The 24,165-nt window shown below is 36.5% G+C and overlaps 1 protein-coding gene across 3 annotated transcripts in view; it reads right to left on the bottom strand.

Moving 5' to 3' along the window:
* Positions 1 to 824: 824 nt before the first annotated feature.
* UCHL3 (ubiquitin C-terminal hydrolase L3) overlaps positions 825 to 24,165 on the bottom strand; it is a 41,820-nt gene continuing 18,479 nt past the window's right edge. For 2 of the 3 annotated variants that reach the window (XM_032183320.1, XM_032183327.1), the window contains 4 exons: positions 12,522 to 12,731; positions 4,767 to 4,842; positions 2,259 to 2,317; positions 825 to 1,059 (listed from right to left, as the gene is read on the bottom strand). In XM_032183320.1, the coding sequence (XP_032039211.1) occupies positions 976 to 1,059; positions 2,259 to 2,317; positions 4,767 to 4,842; positions 12,522 to 12,731 (429 nt within the window). In that variant the 3' untranslated portion in view covers positions 825 to 975. The remainder of the gene's footprint in view (positions 1,060 to 2,258; positions 2,318 to 4,766; positions 4,843 to 12,521; positions 12,732 to 24,165) is intronic. The other variant, XM_032183335.1, reaches the window with a different exon arrangement.

Consider the following 24,165-nt stretch of genomic DNA (forward strand, 5'->3'; position numbering starts at 1 on the left):
AAAGGATATCATGTAGCATTCAGTACTGCCACCTGACAAATTCATAAGATATTCCTATAGGGGTAAAAAAGAAAAAAAAAAAAAAAAAGTGTATGGCTATCATAGCTATTTTAAAATCTATAGACCATTTGTGTTCTCCTTAAAAAAATAAAAAAAAATAAAAAAAAATTGAAGCAGGCCATATGTTTTCTATCATTTATTTCAGTTAGCTGAGATGCTTCCTATGGCTGTATTCCCTGGGTGTTCCCGCTGCTGTCCTAGCAGTTGAACTACCATTAGTTACCATTGTGGCTTTTTTGGGGTGAAAAAAGAAAAAAAATCAAGTTTTTCCACATATACAAATAGCATACACTGGTTTAACTACATCTTTTTGATAATTTATTGACATTATTAGGCTTGAAAAACAAAATTAATTTTTATTCAAAATGTAAAGGTAAGAAATGTAAAATATTAGTAAGAAGAAACAGTCATTTTTCTGGCTTTTTTTCTTCCATATATTTATTTATAAATAATTCAGTGAAAATTGTCTTCAGTCACCTGCAAAAGTTCTTATAATATTCTTGTATCATTTCATTAAAAGATGCAGATAACCTTGTATTTCAAGTTTTTGCCCATTATCACCAACTCCACTCAAAATGTTATATGCAAATGATATGAATGATAGTCCTGCTTTGAGCTAGCTCGTTGTTATTACGATGAAGTATCACAGGTAGTAATTCCCAAAACTTTTAAGGGGGTGGAAGGAGAAAACCCCACCACACACAAGTCTTGCACAAAATGCATGCGTGTATATAAATACACAAAGTTGCTTCAGGAACAAGTACTAAGGTACAGCAAGGACAAACGCAAAGTTTATTCCACGTATACTACAGTTAATCAAGATGTTAGGGAAGTATCAAAATTTGTACTATTAACATATGGCAACAGTTTTATTGTTACAATACATTGCGGTAGATTAGCCCAACTGGAAAAGTTTTAAGCTGCAGACAGTGCGATTGCATTAAATCTTAGTTCTTCTGGGTCACGTTCCATGAATTTCTTGCAAACTTCTATTGCATCCTAGGGAAAAGCAAACAAACAAATGAGACCAGCACAATTATAAATCATACTTATTCAAAAAAAGCAACTGAAATATGAATAAATGGACTTTTTCCATAAAGGATTACTAAATAGTCTAACAAGTCTATATAAACTATATTTCTGATCTGAGTTACTGCTATTCAGGATTATTTATGGCAGTCATATGGGCAGCATAAGAGACCAAAGGTTTTGCACAGAACCAGAACAACTGATTTTTTGTGACTGAATATTAGTTTGTGCAACAGATGTGTTACTTGTCTGACTTTCCAAACACATCTCTGAAGCTTGCCTTTACTAGTATTGCTCTACTCTGAAATTTTTCCTTTGTCTCAAGATGAACATAAGATGTGTGGGGTAAGTGAAAGATTATTTATAATTCTTTTAACTGGCTTTGGGGTGCAATATGGAGACCACATGTTATCAGAAAAAAAATAAAAAGACATTAAAATAAAAAGAAGACGCTTTATCCAACTTCTACCCCTGCCCAAACAAGCACAAATTGTATGCACACTTCACAGAGATTAGTCAACAGTACTAAACCATAGAAGGTTTTGTTTGTTTGTTTTTCAGTTTCTCTGGTTTCTATCTTTTGTAAAGCTAATCCAGGCTGGATACCGTAAGAGTCAGATGTACATGTTGTCTTCTCTCAGCTTCAAGTTATTATCCTTCTTTGGGGATGGCAGTTTATCCTGCCAGTTAAATGTATTCCTTTCAGATTCATTTCTCAGCTATGCAACCCCCAACATAAAGACGCATCCAAGAGAAACCATGAATCCAGTCAAGAATGATTATTAGCAAGGAAGAAAGGGCAGAAATTTTAAGTGTTGGAAAGCAGATCAACTTCTGTCTAACTTGGTGTCTATCAAACTAACTAAACCGAATGAAGGAAAATGAGAAATTTTCAGTTTAATCACTTCATCTCACATACAATTTCAAAACAGCACCGGCATATGTGCCGGTAGAGAAAAAAGTCAGTCTGATCTGTTGCACTCAGCCCTTCTGACAATCCCCATTTTCACATTATATTCTCTCAACACCAATAACAACATGAGCATTCTGAAATACTTTAAAATTGAATAAACATAATTTTGTCTCTCAAACCCACTTGCTCATCCAACCATAAATATAGCAAGATTGAATTTTGTATAATACCATTTAAGAATATTTTCTATTCCTACCTCTAAGAAAGACTCATCACTAGTTTCCCCATGGTTTATTGGAAATGGCTTGCGTCCATCTGTGGAAACAGAAAGCAGGATTGATCAATGCATTTATGAAATTAAAATTGTTTCATTTTTTTGCTAGAAGAATCGATTCAACAGCATTTTTTTTCACTCTATTTACAAAAATGCTACTTTCTTTTTGATAGAAGTATCACACGAACTATAATATGCAACTAGCTACTCCCTAGTTTCTTCTCTACCGTTGACTGCTTCAACAGGCATCATTAGGTACATCCTTCTGCAGTAAAAATATCCAATCAAAATGATGAATTATCTTTTATTTGAAAAAATAAGGCTATAAGGCTATGAGTTGCAACTTTTCAACTTTTTAGTGCTGATACAGTACTTCTGTTTTTCAAGGGGAGAAGAACAGTTTCAGCTACACTTACTGGATTTACCCAGACATCTGTGGTGTTTGACAACTGTCATCAGGGACTCCATGACAGACCAAACCCACTAGTTGAAAGAGCATAACTGAAATATTATTCTCATTTAAGCAACAAACAAACCCAATAGCTTAGGTACTAAGTATTTTCACAACACTAAATAAAGGAGGGTTGCTATAACTACATTTTTCCTCATTTGCAATATAATAATGCTGTAACACCCAGTATTTTTAAATAATTCTATTTATAGAAATAAGTTTGATGTTACTTATATGAGATGCATAACAATACGAGAACATATGTCAGGATATCTTAAGTATTTGCTAGACCAAATTCCCTTCTGGTTCTGTCCTTTTTTTTAAGACTTCCCTCCCCACAGATTCCACTGAAATCAATACTACTTCCAGTATACATTTTCCATAACTGAAAATAGATTCTATGTTAAAATACTTTTGTATTTACAACCATGAACAGCCTCTTGTTCATATTAGAGCAGTGACTGAAGATATAATAACACAAATTTGTCAGAACATGCCAGGAAACAATACTGAGCATTCAGTTCTGTTCAAAGATAGGTTTGATTAGATTTTTTACATACAACTTGGAGGAACTGTATCTTAAACTCATCTGCCTATAAATAATGTCTTCAGTCCTTATGTTTTTACCACAGAATATTCACGTTGACTCCCCAGCATTTTCTGCCTGCCAAAGCCCAAATGCAGGCCACAAAGCCAGTGAATGAATCAAAAAACCTTCTCCCATTTTCCTACTTTTAAGTATTTTTCACTTTATTCCGCTAGTCCAAAGAGAAATTATTTTAAGAACAAAGGAAATAATATTAGCATTCCACTATACAGTTGAGCTAGATGCCTTTTTTTTTTTTTTATTAAAGCAAGAAATTAAAGTGAGCTTTAAACACAATAATCATAATTTGTAGGGTGCTCTTTAAGTAGAGCAAATTAATGAACTATGCAAAGGTATCATGGAAATAGTTGCACACAACTGAAAAAAAGAGAAAGCCACTCATCATGCTTTGAAATTAAGTCAGAACATATTTAGATTACATCCTACAGTATTTGTATGCTATTTCCGTGCTATTTGATCTAGTTCACTGACAGACCTACAGCATCATGAAAATACAGAATTTCATGCCTACTGTTTGTGGCTGGCCACTGATATTAACCCTTAGATTCACTTTAATATAAACATCTCACATACTGCTTATGTCCCAGGTTATGACTAGTTGTCACCCGTTAAGGGCACTGCTTAATTACATGTCGATTTTCAAAAGTAGCAGAATATGTTCCCACCATAAAATATTGGGAAAATTAGGTCAGGAAAGACCACTGAATTCCTGTTTTTAAATCCATATCTACTTGACAGTTTTTTAAAAGGCCTGCAGCAAAATATAGTTGCCCAGCAACATGCTTCAGATTTGAGTCATTAGAGAATATTTGAACAGAACTTGCTGCTACACAATCTGAAGAGGGGAGGAAAATAGCTGTAAGTAATTCAGAAAACAGAGATACTGTTTTGAAGTTAACTGTCTAGTGAGCACTAAATTAAGACAGATTAAAAATTATCCAGCCTCTAACAAATGAGTTGCAGAGCATTAGTATCTGCTAGTATTCTGAATATGTAATTTCTGTTTTAACTGTATCATGCTATTTAATAACATAACTAACACTTGCAAAGTTGCATATAGTTCATTTATTAAGCAAGTCAGGGACACAAATGTAAGTGTTTTCCTCTCTGAAACTGTAAGTGTTCATCACTTCTTTCATGCTTCCCATCTCTGTAAATAAAGGAGGAAATTCAGAGACAGTCAATTATTATGGTCCATTTTATCTCAGTAGAAGAGAGTTGAGGAAAAGTCAATCCAAAAAAGCAATGGGAAAATTGCTGCAATAGTTTGACAGAAACCCTGCCACACCTTAAACCCTATCATGCATATGAAAAGAACCTAAGCCCTACTACATTAAATCAAATCATCTAGTCTCAAACTCTGATAGTTAATGAGATTACTAGTTGTATTTGTTCTGAGCAAATGGAGAGAAGAGATAAAAAGAGTCCTTACCCAATTCATAGAGATGACCACCTACGTTAACTAATGCAATAAAGTGAAGATCTACTTTTTCATCTATACTTGGTGCCTGCAAAACAAACAAAAACCATATTGCATTCATTAAGAATCATCACAGTACGATTAATGAGAATATATCACAATACGCAAGACACCTGGCCAAGAGATGCAAGTGAGAAGCACATTCTGGATCTATGCAGAATGGCAGAAGTCACACTGCAAAACATTTTTAAACATAAAGAAGCTTCCTGAAAATACATACACATCAGTGAAAATACATACACATCAGTAAGAATAATCTCATTCAAGTTCCTGGAAGCATTTTCAGTTACAATTCTACATAACAACTTTGTTTTTCCATTACCGAATTAGAAGTAGTATCAACTCAAATACACCAGCATTAAAAATTAGCTAATTGGTATAAACAGCAGCTCCTTCACTAACCTGCCTCCCGTCACAAAGCCATGTAGGACTGAAATGTGAACCTCCACTATTTTAAAACCAAAAATATTCACTTGGTCAAAGTAATTTTTCTGGTACGTCACTTATAGTACATGAACCTCTTTTCTCCTCACAGGCAGAGGAAAGAAACTACTCCCAGGATAAAATTCACACATCTCCTAATTGGCAAGGAAGGAAAACTGTGAGGTGCATACAGCTCTATTTATCTCAGAGACTTCCGCAATTTCAAGGTAGCATCACAGGGCATCACCACTGCATGTCAAGAAAGGACTGAAGTGCAGTAACAGCATCAAGTGACTTGACATAAAAAAAAATGGTTAGACGGTGAAGATCTATCTAGCACAGTACCGTGTTGCCAACTGCAGCAAGCAAAAGCTTTTTCAGAAGAAAACATGCATATTGTTCTACTCTGCCAGCATGCACTCCCAGCACAATGTCCACTAAGCAGCACTTTTTGAATTTCCATGCCAAGAGCTGCATCATCACTGTTATGTTCGATAGCAACTGATGCTCCTTTCCTCATGAATCTGTCCAGTCTGCATCTGAGCCCTGATTCAGAAGTAAGAATACGCTGCTTGAGGGAATCGGAAAAAGAACCTCAGTTTATCTTAGAGACTATGGAGAATCTGACTTTGGAGAAAATACATATAATACATTTTTCCGCCATCCTTGCTCCTAGCCTTATGTGTATTTCATATAGCATTCAAATCTAAGAATTTGGCAGAAACAGATTACAGTGTAAAATGGATTATGTAGAACCTTACATTTACATCATGTTTTCAGGACTGGGTTAAAGTTTTCCTTCCTTCTTATGATTGTGAAGAAAGACTAAAAGATGAAGAAATGTAGAATGATCAAACCAACAGAGTGAAGGAGGAGGAATCGTAAGTCCTTCAACAGATCAAGAACACCAAAAACCACAACATTATAGAGGAACTGCTAACAGCTTATGGAAATGCTATATAGTAAGTTCAAAAAGAAAAAAAAACAACAGCAACAAAAAAACAAACAAGCACACACAACCTCCCCCAGTCCTCATTTGATTCCTCTCTGTGACAGTTAAGACTGAAAGACACCAATACCCTTTTTCACATTTGTTTCAGATGGCCTCGAATGCAAAAAGGGCATTCCTGCAGCTGCAGATGAAGATGCTATGAAAGGGACAAGAGGACCTTCCCACCACAACCCCAAGGAGTCTTTTTTCCTTATGGTGTATGTGAATTGCCTTTGAGAATTTTGTTCTAATGAACACCAAACAGTGCTGGGGCTTAGAAAAAGAAGCACCCTCAGAGTTCAGCCACCCCAGTTATCAGCTTCCCAAGATCACAAGTTTCAGTAATATCCCCCAAACCACAGAGGACTGACTGACCACCGATAGGAATAGGTGGTCAATCAATCAACTGTTTAGAGGCATGTAAACCACGGCGCTACATTGCCACCTAATCCCAGTGCAGCAGTACGGCTTCACGGCTGCTGACTTTTCAATAAAAACTACCAACTGGGAAATCTGAACTCAGGAAATTTCAGGGTAAGAGGGAAGATTTCTACCGGTTAGTCTCGCTTTATGAAGGAAATGGGTTGGCACTTCAAAGCTTTCATCAAACTAACGCTACTTGGGCTCAAATTGACATTAACTGGAAGAGCTCACGGTATCACAATTCTATCCCTATTTTCAGATTGTCAAGATTTGGTTTTGCTCAGATTTAGAACAAAATACATTTGCCCCTTTGACCCTGCTGAGGTTTTATTTATTTATTTTCTTAAACCAGCTTCTACTAAGGACTTGTTCTCTAGAGAGACACTGACAAGTCTACATACAGGATGGACAGGGAAGCCATCAAAACAGCATGATTAATTTTTCTTAGAATTCATTTGAAGAGTTATAGAACGCTACTAGGATTCTGTATGTGCCTAATCTAATTATCATACTTCCATTAAGTGCTATTGCCACAACCCATGAGAAACGTTGTGCCTACATTTTACATTCTGAGCTGTCACAGAAAAAAACTACGCAACCCCATAGAGAGGATGAAAGTTCTATGCCATTATTGAAGTTTCTACCATCAGCTCTAATGTAGACCATTTCCTTCCCCTGTGATTTCTTTTCATCTCATCTAGAATAGTAACAAATTTACTATGAAATAGATCTATCCCATTTCTTGAAAATTTGAGATTTCAATCACTTCTTTTATACTTTTCTATAAACACAAACAACAGCATCTGAAGAGTCAAGACAACCTAAAACCTTATGTTGCTTATGACTTCAGCAAACAAGTAACTGGATTAAAGTTTCCCAATGTGATGAATCTAATTCAGAATATTCCCACCCGTGCTGGGAAGAAGCAAAGACAACAATTTGCATATGTGTGCATACATGCGTGTGTCTGCATGCACACACAAAAAGCTGCCCTTTCAGGGCAATTTCTACTTCATTGGGAAGCTCCAGCAATTCTAACACCTGAACCAGATGATTTTAAATATCAAAGGTAGGGAAAGAAGAGGGAATATCAGCTTTAGGGGGATGTCTTTCGTGGTTTCTACGAAAAGCTACACCTTTGGCCAAGTTTTCAGCTTTTAATAAACACTCTGCGGGAATGCTTAATAGAAAAAGAGAACATAGCTCTAAGAAGTCCGTTTGCATGTTCATTACTAGGAGGTATTTTAATAGCAATTACAGAATTTTCTCTTTATTACTCTTCTTCTCAAAGACCACTGTAACATCAGCATCAGCCAAGTGCTGGGAAAATCTGTTCCTTTGGTTTTCCACTTAGGAAGCCCACTCAGTGTGCAGAAGGAGACAGCAGATTTGAATGATCATTCTGAGGAACAAAGGAAGGAGAAAGACCTAAAAATCCAAAGATAATTGTTTAGCTAGGATCCAGAACTGACCTCTGGGATTCAAGATTGCTTTTTCAAGTCTTCAGAACAGCTGTAGCACTCAGTGAATAAAAAAAATATTTCTTTCCCATCCAGAAAAGACAGAAAGAGTGCAAATATCAGTATCTCGGTACCTTACAGAAGCTTATGTTTTTGTTTCAGCCTTACTATAAGAAAGAAGTTTTGGTGGTATGCATCAGTGGACATGACTTTTCTATTTTATCTCTTTAAAAGAAAAACTGAAAAATAATGACCAGCAGATTTGAAACAGATTTGAATAGAAAAGAATACAAAAAGTTTAGCACTTAAAGTAATGATTATAAGAATATAATTTTTTCTGAAGGTACTGAGGTAACTCTTAGTGATAATAATATAGCGTAACTTTGTGACACTCAGACTCATAGAGTTCCCAGATTTTAGCTCACATGCTCAATGGGCAACTTTTCAACCTTTCAGTACCCCTTATTCTCATCATTTCACATTTGGCAGCTATTTTCTCTTGTGTCTTCCAACAGCTCTCTTTGTTATTAAAGATGTTCTAAGGTTCACGGAAGTAACAGCCAGCCAAAATAGCACTTCCAAGGTATTTACCATACAAATGATAACACCCTCCTCTTGTACTAAGAAGTTCTTTGATTTTGGCACCTTTCACCATTGTAAGCTGCCCTTTGCTCACGAACTACAACATTGTTCTTTCTTCTTGTTGCGCTAACCTTCAGAAACTCAAAGATACAATTCTAAGTCACTATCAGCCCAACTGTATCAGCTGGTCTAATAAACTTCATTTCATCTCCTACAGTCCATCTGGCTAATGCACTTAAACCCTTATCATTTAGGAGGCAGTATTCAATATCTATCCATTTGAACTCCTTTGATCTTCATATGTTGGTAAATTTAGTATAAAACTTCAGCAAATCCACTAGTTTCTTTTCCCCAAAGCTGCGCTTCAGGAGCGAACACACCACTGGGGAAAAAAAAGTGTCTATCTTGCTCTTACGGCCATATTAAGTAACTCGTCATCCCATTCTGCTTAAAAATTAATTAGATATAAAAAAACATATGAAAACACATTCAGTGATACATGACAGATTTTAGGCAGCTTCTTCTAACTGAATCTTGTATTTTATTATTTCCTTACGCTGACTCTTGAGAAAATGCAGTGAAGCAAGAGGCCCCACAAACCGGTTCAGCAGAATGCTTTGTGTTACGGGCAGTGGCTAGAAAAACAAAAATAACAAAATAACAATAAAAAAAACACTTGTGTTAAGTCAAGAAAATGATATCAAAAATCTGTCAAGTTATATAAGGAGGTAAAGACTGATATGGAAAATACAATTTTGCATAACCTTAAGGAACAAAGTTGCAGATGCATCAAACAAAGACTATTACAAGAGTAACTATAGTAAGTGTAAGAAAAGAAAAACTGTTTGGGGTTTAAGCATACAATTGCACTCACAAGAAGAGAAATGAAAATATTTGAAGTGATGTTTGCACAAAAGAACAGTAGGTATGTTTTGGATTCAGTATGTTTTTAAGTAAAAGGGAAGAAGTGATGCCTCTGCCATTGGGTAGATCAGGCGTCTATAATTTCCATTTTGAAGCATGGGACATACCTACACTACCCTTAGGCAAACTTACTATGTATGCCTGTGATGGGCATTTGAATCCTGTGAAAATACTGCAATTAAAACAATGACCACTGGAATGATGATCACGAGTTTCAGCAAGATTATTTCTGACTCACTCTCAGAGACCAGTCATGTCTCTATTCATGCTCAATATACTGCAGTGAGTTTATTGAACTTGAGATGCTCTGAAGCTTAACAGCTGAACATGCACAGCTTACTTCAGATCAAGGTATCCCTTGTCCATCCGGACTAGGTGCAAAAAGAAAGGTGCAAAGCAACTGTGTCAAGTGTTGACCCAAAAACGGACAAGAAGTTCCCTTGTTAAGCACTGTCTGATGCATTTTTCTACCATGCTGTCCGTCTAAAGCTTATTAATTTTATGTCCCAAACTGTGGCTAAAACATGCAATATCAGGTTATGTAAAATTCCAAGCTGCAGGACAGCAGCATCTGATTTTGAACAAGAGGATGTCAAGCAAGAATGTGAAATTCAGAGATGGGTTCCATCAATGATGGAGTATCTGGATGCAGAATGTTTATACAAATACACATCTACCTCTTAAATATATAAGCAAGAAAGATTATTCAGGAGTACACACTTCTCAAGAGGTAATTTTTATTTTTAAGAAACAGGAACTTCAGTCTGACACAGAAATCAAGGGTTGAATAACCGGGGAGAAAAAATAGAGCAAGCTTTCTCATTTGAGAAATGCAAGAAAGAATTAAGAGATTACTGTGACATAAAAAGCTGCAAACATCTCAAAGCAAGGAGAGGCAAAAAAAACTACAAGAGGAGATGAACTGAAAGAGCAAGAGATCATTACAAAGGTTGAGAAAAAGTCAACGTTACTAATAAAGCACGTTATTGTAGCTTAAAAATTCATGACATCTACTGCAATTTATTGTGTTTGCGCAGAACGCTTCAGGATTGTTTTCAATATTTTTTCTATAATATGGATTCATCAGTCATCTGGAGACTTTACTTGAAAAGTCAAAGAAATATTTCAAGTATGGAGAGTCGTTTTATTTAAGGAGAAGAAAGAGTCTCTCACTACCAACTTTTGCTCTTTTGTTTTGAAACAATCTATTTAGTGTCTGTTCATATTTAGTACTAGAAATGTTCTTAAAACTACAAGGAGGTTCAGCTTTATTTTAAACACAATATACAGGAACACCACCCATATTTGTCATTTTTAAATAAAACCAATATTAGAACAGTTACATAAAATGCTGTACTAATGCCCAACATAATGTCTGCTTTTTGCAAATTATACTGATTTACATGTGGTTTATATGCCTTTGAATCTTCTTGGAAAGGTGTGTCACACAGAAGTGAAAAGACAGGTGTAGTAACCAATATATAATCACACCGTATACTGTATTCAGTGATAAATCTTTGCATGTAGGACTTACAATTTTAATCTGCTAGACGGACAGTCAGTAACTTATCTTTGTGCCTTTTCAAATCCTAAGGTATCCTATCCAAATAATAGCATCAAGAAAGTTTTGTGGTAATTGGATTACAAAGAGAGCTAGATACTTAATAACAGCAATTCATAAGATGAGACCCTTTCCTTGACTCCTTACTCTTTTTGACATTTATCAGGATAAAAATATAAAAGCTGTAAGGAAATAGAAGCTTTTTGACACTAGTTTTTAATAGTAATAATATATTAAGAATGATTTCAACATCCGGAAAGACAAATCTGTATGAAATAGGAAATTTGGTCGACAGCATACTTGATTCACATTATTTAAAAAAAAAAAAAAACGACAAACACAACAACATATACCTCGATTAAGAACATCTAGTAACAGAGAAAATGTGGCTGTTACTAAAAAAAAATGCTTAAAACAAAGCCACTCCCTGTTATGCTTTTAAGACCATTCACTTCTACACATCAAGATTTGTGTGTGCAGGTGCATGTGCACAAACTGAAAAAATTATCACTCCTTAAAAACAGGCAGAAAAACTACTACATCACTCTTTCAGCTTACTGTTTCTGATAGTGGTCACAGCACAGTTTAGAAATCCTAGCTATTCTGTGCACGTAACATTTTCTACATTTTCAAGAGGTATTTGTGCCCTGCAGGTGAGTAAGAAAAAAAAAGTGAGGGGAAAAAAGGTTTTTGATGACAAGCTTTTATGCACTAGAATGTCTTCACCTTCAATGAGAAGGTCTGTCTAGAAACTGGATAAAGAAACAGATGTCAAGTGAGAAAGTAAGCTAGCACCTTGGAATTACAAGGAACACTTCATCGTATTGAAACACTCAGGGATCATTAGGTGAGACTTAGAATGAAAGAAAAGGAGACTCGGTTTAGGATATGAGAACATAAATCCGGTCTCAAACAGAAGAAATAATGCCATTTGACAAGAAATTAGAAGCCCCTTTGTTTAGCACATCCAAATGAAAGATCATGAAAGATGAGGTGAAAAGAAGAGGCTGGATGTGGAGCCTATGACAAAAAAAAAAGAAGAAAAAAAAGAAAAAGAAAACAAGTCACTTCATGAAGGGCAAGCTTTGTCTATGCTTTGAAAATGGTTTAGCACGTGTACTGAATCAAAAATACCTGGACAGCAAAGCATGGAGTGAGGTACTTTTGCTGTCCGACATGGGAGAAGGAAAAAAAAAAAAAAAAAAAGGAAGAACGAAATCCTACGAATGGTTGAGAACAGATCCCAACAACAACCAAAAAAATGATGCCTTGAAGACTGAAGTTACATGGCAGAAAGCCATTTGTGTCAGAGTAAGAAAAGACTGAAGATGGACTACACTTACAACAGAATGAAGCCCAACAGATGGAAGGCGTATCAAGGGCCGCCAACGACGAAGACGGATTGACGGACTGGTAGCTTTTGCAGGACCTACATGATTACGTTTAGCCCAGGAGAGGGATGCAGAGTGACACAATGGTGAAGCCTTCGTTCTGCTGTGGCTAACCTGAGGCTGCGATGAGGATGGTGGTGAAGACAGCGAGGACGATGACGACTACATAAACATTAAAAAAGAACACACTTAGCCCACTTAAACTTGAAGTAACATACCCAGAAAGAAAAGATGTCCACTGTTTATTATACTGTCCTTTAACTGATCAAATCTACAGAGGCAATAATCAAGAACGCGTTGAATTTGAATGAGATGACAAAAGAACATTGCAAATAAGCAAAGACATGGTCCCAGTCTGACGTTTATCACCAGATAAAGTAGAGGTTATTCACACCCACTGAACTTTGTAATAAGAACTTAAGTTAACTGACTCATTCAATAGACAGACTGTTGGAAAGTGAGGCAGGAGGGGACTGAAGTAACATCTCATGGAAGGAACAGCTGAGAACAGCAAGAGTTATCAATCTTGTCTACAGCTACAAAAACTGTAACTCTTCTTTGGTAATTTGGGAAAGCTATGTTGCACTACTCGGGATTTAAAATGAATCAAGTAACTACTGTAGCAGAACCAAGGGTTTCTTTACTGTTCCATGCCTAACATAAAAGGAAAGCAAAGGAAAAGGGAAGCTTACCGTGGTGAGGTATGCAACTTCCTAAGTTTTTCACCTATTCTTCTAAAATAGCAGGCCAGTGGCAGTATTGCCATTAACACTCAGGATCCCTTTAGTATCCGTGGAAGCAGTAGGACTATGTTAAACCATTCAAATTGTTACTATTAGAAGAAAGACCACAGAAGTATTAAAAATGACTCTCAGCTGCAGCTGACAAAGTTACAGTAAATATATTAAGATCATAAAGGACCATTGTGATGATTTAGTTTTTGATCTTTTGTCCCACACAGGCCACAGGACCGGTAAAGTTTTGTTTGGCTTAGAACATATTCACAAAACAAAAACAAACACTCAAACTTAACAATTTATTGACTACCAAAATACATCAGAACAAGTCAAAATTTCCATCTGGTCTACAGCTACAGAACCAGTAAGCAATATTTTCATATAGTTTAGGATACATTAGTGCTAAATGGCAAAGGTTGCTTTTCTAATCCTGCTTAACAATGATATGAACATGGAACAATGGTTTACATTAGTCCTTTGGGAGATGATGTCCTATCAGCGGCTTACGTCCAGCTGATGATAAACCTTCAGCTTATCATCTACCTTTAGTTTCTCTTCATGTAAAAATCCTCAACATCACCTTCAGTCTGTCAGAGAATCCCTGACCTTCTCTCAGGAAATAAATTTAATCTCTGGTGATAATTACAAAGAGCCTCAGAAGAATACCCTTTGGTTGGAAGGTAACCTGAAGGGCAACCCAGACCATTCCTATGAGGTCTCGAACTCACCATTAATCTAGTTATCTCTTGATCTTTACGCTGTCTAGATTTTAACTTGCATTTTTATGTTGCCTTCCATATCACCAATAGAAATTGTTTAACATTGCAGGTCTTGGAAGTAATCCCTGCAGAGCCCCACAAGAAAATATACTTACACATTGATGACATCCCAGTTAGCTGCACTGAGACATGCCAGCTGCTCATGAATGCATTAAGGTTATGCAAGCAGAATAGCAACTGCAGTTCCCTAAGACAAGTCCCACATCATGCACTCAACAGAACAATTCTAGTAGACTTCAGAAACTGAGCATTAGGTAACTTTCTCTGAAAAACAGATTTTCACTGTTTAATCAAAGCATAAGCACCAGTCAAAACCATTTACTTTCTTTGTACCATTTTTTGAAGCATTTCACCTTCTTTCCTGTTCAATTTTCATTTTTTTCCTTTTCCTACCAAGAGTAGGACAATGAATTGCTTCTTTCTGCTCCCATATTGCTGACCTTAAAACACAAGGACAGGGATAAGAATTCTTCATGAAGAACAAGAAACAAGAACAGCAGCAACTTTAGAGCTCAGAGATAAGCATGAAGTATTATCAAGTCTCATAGCCTGTCCAGAGGATAGTTTTCCACAGGCTTGACAAACTCTTTTTCCCCCCAGTTAGATTCTGATTTTCAAGTATTTTGATCCACCCCTAAATCTCATCTGGTACTCATAAAAGAGGACAAAAGTATAAAATCTCCAATCCAAAACATAACTGTATGAAGAAAGAAGAATTTAGCTATGACAATACTTTTAAGAGTCAGAGAAGTTTACAGGAGTTTAATGGCTATTATACTTCATCTGTACTGTGTTTGTTTTTTCAAATTCTTTACACGAAATAATTTTAAATAAGACCTTTTACATGGCTTTAAAACAATTTATGCTCAGCTTGCCTAACAAAATTTCAAAAGGTGACTGAAAAAACACTGCTACTGAAAGACCTCAGTCCACAGACCTCCCTATATACAGAGGACTGACTTAAATTAAAACATGCAGTAGGGCAGAAATTTAAAAACTATGCAGAGGAGAAGTTCATGATTAAAGACAACATGCACCACATTAATGTTTCACCATTTTGTAAGCTTCTGCTATAAAAACAGACAAGATCACCAGTCTTCGTGAAATCTGCAATATAGTAACTGAAGTTTATCCTAGCTTTGATGCATTCTGTTGCTGATGGTGTTTTTTTTTTTTTTCAGAGAAAAAAACGTCTTTTAGTATTCCTACTGTAATTACTAAGAAACTATAAGAGTAAACAAATCTTTAAATTTGGTATTGCTTAATAATCCAGGGATGAACAAAATTTTGAAAAATGTTTTAACAAAGTCTTTTTGACAGTCACTACCTTTACCATAATTTCTCACTTTTACCACTCTTCACGACTATACTAATTTGTTTTCTAGCTAATATTGTCAAAATAATGATAATACGTTAAAAATACCCCTTGCCTAACGAGACCAGGAAAGTCTTGAGGCTTTCAAAGACTAATTTATAACTTTGAATGCAGTTTAAGGCAACTATTAATGTTTACTACTTACTGAGTATTTTACCTCATTTTAAAATTCCATTCCTTGAATCTTTTTAACCTTTATTTCTTGTAGTAACGAGTACCCTTGTGAGTTCAACCACTATGAAGAGAAACCTTCTCTCCACTGAAAATGTACTTTTGTATTGCAAGAGTGAAATTTCAACAGACAGTAAACAGGAGCTCTGGCAAAGCTAAATTAATACTGGATTCTACCTAATTAACAGCACTGTAATAGCCATGAAATTCCATGCACTACTTTAATAATAAGCACACGTTAAGCTAATGTCAGCTGAGGTTGTTTTCAACTGAATATTAGAAATACAAATATTACAACAGAATTACATGTCAGTATTAGTATGAAATGAATGCTAAATATACATTGCCAAATAAAGGATGCAAAGTAGTACATTCCACGTTTAATTTAAAATGCAGGAGACAAATCATAACTTTAAACACTCTATTCATACAGGACTCCTTAACAACTAGCAACCTGCAGAGAAAAGAATTAATAACTTCACAAGAAGAAAACATCACAGGAGCATACTTCAGTGCTGCAAATTGTAACAGGTCAAATATCTGAAGTGGTGAAAGAGAAAGCCTAAAATAGAATTGAATATTATTGTCAGATAAACCAGTAAGCACATTAAGTTAATTGTTTTAATAATGTATTTTAGCATTACAGAAATTAAGTTTTCATTAAATAGGTACCAAAAAAAAGGCGGCTCAGGCAATCAATTTCTGCCTCAATCAAAACCTTATTCCTATGTATAGTTGCTATTAAAGCCTAGACATTTAAACCTAAGATCTTAAGGAAATACCTATGATAACGTTACGCAGGCACTGAGATCCATGCCTCTGTGCACGCCTGGAAGTGCACAACTTTGATAATGCTGAGTAGCTCAGGACCCAGCTCAAGTCCAAACCTGTCAGGCTCTAGAAAGAGGGCGTCCATCTGCTCATCTTGTTTGGGGAACTTGATGCAGCAAAGTATCTCAGTCTACGTGCAACACATTGAAGACCTGACAGGATCAAGTGGCATTTGGATTGTACAACCATTTCTTTCCAAGTGTAAGTATTTATTACTGATGGATTTTCTAGTGGTTACAAAAATTTATCTACCTGCAAGTTTAAGTTCAGGGCACCCCTGTCACTGGAAAGCCTCTGTCACCTCCCTCTCTAAGCCTCTAAGGAGGCTTCCTTGTCCATCACTTGATAAACTACGCTGGGACTGGGCCTTTCTGCTAGGACAGAAATCAAAGGAGGTTTGACTGCATATCATCATCACTGGAAGCTTTGGAAACACAAAGAGATAAAATACTGTTGGTCCTAGTCTTTGCTTCCAGAACTAGTCAGATGCACAGCCCCTGGGATCAGAGGCCCTGCCACATGTTCTGCATACGCTCGATCGAGTCGATCTTAAAGCATGCAACACCTCCTCCCAAACTGTTTGTAGCCTCGTTATAGCAAGTACAGTAAGCCCTGTAGTAGAGACAGAGGAATGTTGAGATGACACTAAAAAAACGTAACCTTTCCAGCCAAATGAGCAACATAAGAGTTATCCTTGCTTTAAGATTATATTCAGAAAGGATACACTTAGTACCTATCATTTTTCCATCACCTTCTGAGGTCTTTCCTCATGACTGGATTAAGCACAATGTTTTGAAGAGTCTGTATTGCAGTACTAAGTGTAATACATGTTTTTCTTTCTTAGAAGCCATTGTTCTTAGTATTTTTCCGTGTACAAATTAAACCTATACTTTATAGTCTGAGAAGATCCTCCTCCTCTTCCTTCCTTCACCTTTTTAAATAAGCCTCTTTTGATAGCAGTGGTAAAGCTGTTAATTTCCTTCCAGCTTTTTTGGGAAGATGGAAGCAGTCAGAACATGGAAGAGAAGCCTGACAAAGGAAGTATGCCAGAAGTAAACACTGCTTCTCATCTCCAACAGCACACCACAGAAATCACCCAAGCAAGGCGCATTATGAATATTTCTAATGCAGGAAAAGCCTTTTTCCTGACCAAAGTTTCATTACATACAACAGTCTCGCACAACACGCAAATTTTCAGGAAATCAAGGTTCATTAAGTCCACTGCTAACAGAGCTACTAGCTTTCTCAACATTGCAATTATGAGTACTAATACATATGGAAACTGACTCCCTTTTAAACTGAATCGGGCTACACCTGTTAGCCAAACAACTTCTGCACCAGTACGGTTAATTAGTGCTTCTGCAGCTGATAAAATCTTAACAGTATTCCCTACATCAATTCAATCCAGGATTAAGAATGAACAGTATCCTGAGAGTAACTTCGCTAGAGGTATGGGTAAAAACATAGCTTAAAGATGACAAAAATGGTGAGATCAGAGCACCCAAGCTTTTCCAAAATTAGCTATAATTTATCTCTCTCAACACCTAAAATTAAGTTCTATGGCCTATGTTAGGCAAAAGTCAAGCTAGATTATCACAATGGCGACTTCTGTGATCAAAAATTAATTGAATTACAAAAAAAATCCAAATGTTGGGGAGCTCTGAAAAAGCTAGTTAACTTGAATTTTGCAAACAGTTTTTCCTCTTTAACATTCTTCTTACAACAAATTGAACGTCACTGTTGCACACCCAACTACATATGTTTGGTGTCCTTCTTTGAGGAAATTAGGTTGATGCAAGCAACATCAGCTCTTCATTTTAGCCTACTGGCTAGCTCCAGCTGTATGAGTAAAGCGGTAACTGTCCTAAGGATGGCATGTTCTTTTAGTTTCCCCAAATTAGTGTCTGGAGTGTCTGGAAAACAGGGAGTCAAACCAGTTTCTCTCCTGCCTGAGGAAAAAAATCTTGAATGTGAACTCAACCACAACCTGACATGATCAGCCTGCTGAAACACCAGTGAGTAAACACATGCCAAGAACCTGCTACTTACTGTCTCTTACATATGCAGTGCAAGAACAGCACCATAGCATTATGGATTGGAGACGTGTGATGCACAACTGTAAAAATATTTTGGTACTTTCACTTATTTACTTGCTATTTTAATTCATTGGCTGCTTTATGGGTGCGAATATCCTCCGTAGTTCTGTTTTATCCTAAGAGCAGAGTTCCTTTGTACGGATTTTACAGTTAAGCATAAGATCCAGAATTAAAAGTTCAGAGCAATACTGTATTAATACCTTATTAGTTATTTGCTCAGTAGAATACAGAAATCAGATTGATGAATGCCTCACACACTGACACAAAAGTCACAGGACAGTGCAAGGAGTCAAAGACTAACCAAATGTAAGTTTCAAACTGTTTCACACAATTCTAGTAAGTTTCTTTTTGTTCTTTTAAAACACACACTTTTTACAGAGTTGGCCATAACAGAAGGCAATACTACAGCTACACATTTCTAGGCAACATCACCACCTTTAGTGGAGGGATTACGTGCTTGTTTTGTAAAGCTAAGCTAGTCAAAAATCATCTTAGAAGCAGTTGTATAATTGGTTTCATATTCTCCTTAGATGTAAATGTTTCTTTACAACAGTGCAAGGATTATTCAGAAGAAACACTGAGGAATATGGACTATTAAAAAAAATCCCACATGTTCTTGGCAGGAGTGAAAGGGAAGCTCCTTTGTATTTCTGCTCTAACAATAAATTGCAGTCCCCCAGGGAGTCAAAGATCTTTGGAAGTTCAAGTTTTACAGCAGCTGAGAACAGAGTGCATTGACGCTCCTTAGTGCTTGCCAACGTTAACAACTGTTACTGTGATCAAAGTCTAACTTAGTGCATTCCAAGCAAGATTACAGTTCTCAGGGCATGCTAAACAAGTTTACAGACTGGAGTTCACAGTTACGGTTTGAGTTAAGGAAGAAATCAAGCCGTTTAGGGGCTGCCAATTTCAATTGATGTGAAAAATATTTCTAATCATACTTGTGAACAGTAAGCACATGTAGGTATACTGATGTGCACAAATACTTCAGTTCTTGGTAAACATCTGAGTCCAGTTCTTACTTATGACTCTGACAGAGTCAGATACCAATCTTGATTTTCAAAGGCTAGTTTTTCGATCATCACTATTTTTGAGAGAGGCTCAGTGAGGTACAAGAATGCTGTTTTCATTTGAAGTGGCAGCTCAGATGCAGCATCCAAGTCTGCTCATTGTGAAGCCTCATGTAGCCAAACATGGAGCTCTAATAGCCAGAGCTGTCGGTTGGTAAATGCATGTATACTAAAAAGAATGAACAGGAAGAGTTACGGAATCAATGGCAGTATCACAGGATCAGCTAGGTTAGAAGAGACCTCCAAGATCACCAAGTCCAACCTCTGACCTAACACTAACCAGTCCTCCACTAAACCATATCCCTAAGCTCTACATCTAAACGTCTTTTAAAGACTTCCAGGGATGGTGACTCCACCACTTCCCTGGGCAGCCTGTTCCAATGTCTAACAACCCTTTCGGTAAAGAAGTTCTTCCTAAGATCCAACCTAAACCTCCCCTGGTGCAACTTTAGCCTGTTCCCTGTTGTCCTGTCGCCAGGCACGTGGGAGAATAGATCAACCCCCACCTCGCTACAGCCTACTTTAAGGCAGTACTTTTATACTCTGGCAGCCAGAGATAGCTGATACATTTTATACTCCAGTTCTGCTCCCTCTTCCATAATAACTAGCAACTGAAACACTAGGTTAACAGTAGGTTAAACTTCATTTAGTTAGATGTTCTCGATAGCCTCTAAGGAAGAAGAAAGAAAAACAGTAGTCTTAGAGCCCCTAATTTTCTCCCAAGAATTTAGACCACCAAAATCAGCAGCTCTTAACTACTCTCTAATCAGTATCAAGTACACAGGCATTTCAAGTGGCTATTTCACTTGTGTTTATTTGCTTGATTAAAACATTATTCTGAGTTACTCTGTAATACGATTTAAAGAAGTGAATTTCCCAAACATTACAAAATGACATTCTTCTAGTATTAATGCATAAAGCATGCTAAAAACTCCGCTGTCCAAAAACTTTCAGCCTCAAACATGGAAGTTTCCACATGCCACAAGCACCACACATAGCAAAAACTTCTATCATTTAAACTTCATAACAAAAAGTGAATGGAAAGCCATGTGTCAGCAGTTGGTGACACCTTGATGTCACACAAACAGCTCATCCATTACTTAACACCACAACTACTTGAATATTTGCTGTCCACAGTGGCAAAAGTTGATCAAAGTCTGGTCTGGCGAGTCTCCTCCTCTCTTTTCCCATGAGTTTGCTTCTAACACTTCTGTGCCAGAAGTAGCTCCTACAAGACCATAGGATGAACTGCTTCAGGAAGCCAGTGAAGACAGATATATATATATCTATCTATATCTATCTATCTATCTATATATATATATATATATATTTTTTTTTTAGGTAGTTTGACAATCCAGAATGATTTCAGCTGCCACAGACACACAGCTGACTAGAACTTCAAATACTGCTACCCAAATAGTATTTGGACAAGTGAAGCACGTCAAAGCCTTCAGAAATGCAGAGGTTGGATACAGACCATTCTCTAGACCTAATCCTTGACTAAGGGCCAATTAGTCTTTTAAAAAAGTACTTCATACGGGACAGCTTGACATTTTCTGCACTGTAGAATTGAGCTGCAATGAAGCATAGTTGCAAAGTAGTTGATATGGATGTTGGTAATACAGGAGCAAAACAGAAGTACCTTGCTACTCTCATTATTACAGTCAAATATTAGAAAGGTAATTTACTTCAAATATCAACACAGATAATATTTTCTACCTGGAATGACTTTCTGAAAGCTATCATAGCAAGTGATCCTGATCAGTGCCATTAAATGATGTATGTTTTTTTTTTTTTTTTTGGATTTGGTAATAACTTCTTCATTAATGAACATTGATGGCTTATCTGGATGTTCTAGCATCCACAGGCTGTACTGTCTTTTTATTATTTAAAAATTATTTTTGTAAGAGAGTATCAGAAATGTTAAGATTTATGGTAGTACAGGGGTTTGGCCATTTCTGAACTGCTGAAGAAGGCACCAGAACAACAACAAAAAACCTCACTGCTCAGCAAGACGTGACAATACAAAGACCAGCTTAAAAGCGTGTGCAGTTCTGCAAAGACGCAGGTTTTATTTCCCATTATCTTCAGACATCCTATAGGTATTATAAAACAAAAGTACATGCCCAACAGAACAATAAAGACATGTTAGCTGAAAGATCTGGAGTAGCTGGCAACTATACCAGTTTCATTGTAAGCTGCCTTTTAGGGAGAGGGAAGGGTTTGAGAAAGGTAGCAATCTGGCAAAAAAAAAAAAAAAAAAAAAAGGTTTCCTTTTTGTTCCAAAGTACATGATTGTTGCATCTGTAAAAAAATCAACAAAGAAATAGATAAAAAAAGAGCATAAACTCTGCTGAAAGCTGAAAACAGAAAACCTGGCCTTAAGCCACTAGATCCTTCCAGCTTTTATCATAAAGATTCAGATCCTTTTTTGGCACTTTCAGATAGGAAATAAATGGCATTTGAGAAAGCCTAAGTTTCAGGAGCATACATTTTAGAAGAAAAGACTATTACAAGAATTTTACACTAATTGCTCTCATTCCAAATGGCAATGGAGCATGGGACAAGAATCCTATCACCCTTGAAAGCCCTAAAATCTAACACTATGTTTCTCCAACAGAATTATTCATGGATTTTCCAGTAAGTAATTTTAAACAGGCATATAATTTTAAACACAGAAATACTTGCAGCACCATTTTATCTATTTATTTGCTTTACTGCAGCAAGAAAGCAAGCCATGGATCCAACGAATCCATGAGTCTTAACACCAAACTTGAATCAAATTTGGTCCAAAATCTGGCCTAAAGGACTAACTCAACTTCACAATCTTTTCAACTTGCAAATATGAAATTACTGAAATAAAAAAAACACTTAACTGTTTTTTACAAATGAACTTTCTTTTTGAAAGAACAGAAAACATATCAATTTTAAGAAAATACACATTTTTTTGACAAAAAAAAAAAAAAAAACACAAAAAAAACAGAAAACCATCACTAAAATTCATTAAAAAAACTCACATATTTTAATGCTAAAAAAAAAAAAAAAGGCTACCACAAACACTCAATTCTAACCCAATCTATAGTTGGCCTGAAAGGCTTTGAATGAATTACCAGAAAATTACACGAAACAGCTAGGAACACAGGTTTATTCTTGTCCTTGTTGCTTTTTAAACAAAGTGAATGAACCACAGCTATGAAACCTGGGAAACCTGGCAAAGCATCCCTCAAGACAGAGCATTCTAAGCCAATGGACTGAAACTGACAGCTACAGCGATTCATCTTAATACTTTACCTAAATAGATCGTACATTAATGATAAATTCCAGAAGCAAACTGGCCACTCTTACTTTCTCTTCTAGCAATCACAAACTGGAGTGTAGAATCTAGCAGTCCACTAATATTAGACTTATGAAAGTATTATCCTGTCTAATACCTTCCCCCTCCCCACCCACAACACAATTTTTCTTTAAAATTTAAGAATCACAGAATTGTCTAGGTTGGAAGAGACCTCCAAGATCACTTAGTCCAACCTCTGACCTAACACTAACCAGTCCTCCACTAAACCATATCCCTAAGCTCTACATCTAAACGTCTTTTAAAGACCTCCAGGGATGATGACTCAACCACTTCCCTGGGCAGCCCATTCCCATGCCTAACATACAACTTAAATAGAACAAGAGCTTATAACATTGGTCTGATTACAGACTATTTTAAATCAGAAACAAAGCCTACCCACCCAAGACAAAGGAATAGATGAAATACGTAGATACTGGAACGATAGTTCTGCTTCACTGCTATTACTTTTAACTGTTTATTTCTAGGTGCGCTCACTTTATTTCCAGATCTGAAATACACAACAGAAACAGTAGCAGAAAATCCAGTGGCAGGCTGAAAAAAAATCAAGAAGCCACTGAGACGACAAAAATAATTATCCCAATTTAGTAAGATTGTCAGGCTTTATTTACCATTATAAAAGGCTGAATCCTTAAACATCTGAGAAATGAGAGCCCAGAAAAAAATATTTTCAGAGGAGAACCTGTCTGTAATTCTTCACTATTTTTAAACCTTCAACATCCCAAGACTCAATAAAATTTTACTTTATCTCATGACACCACGTAATGGCATGTTTTGCTTGGAGGAGGGATAGAACAGCATCTTGAAAGCAGTTGCAGTTGCATTGTCTCTTAACTGAATTAGCAAATCTGACTGCCATACTTGCCACTTTTGGAAGTTATTCTGTTCACTGTTGAGCTTAAGCAACTAACTTCTTAATTCTTAAGAAGAATCTGAGCCAACAGTAGTATGCAACACCTATCTGAGGGACAGGCAGAACCACCCTCAGAGCAACCTGTTCTGTTAGGAACCACACAAGCCAAGGTAATCATGCTAAAAGAGAAGGCCTTGCATACTTTAGTTCTGTGGGAGACCTGGAAAAAACCTTTTGCTTGCAAAGCTGCAGCACTTACTATCATTAGGCAACTACGTAAGTCACTTTATTCAAAGGAGATTTCTACGAAAAGTGCCCTTGCTGTTCTAGGG

This window comes from Aythya fuligula, chromosome 1 (genome assembly GCF_009819795.1).
Source record: "Aythya fuligula isolate bAytFul2 chromosome 1, bAytFul2.pri, whole genome shotgun sequence".
Taxonomy (NCBI): Eukaryota; Metazoa; Chordata; class Aves; order Anseriformes; family Anatidae; genus Aythya; species Aythya fuligula.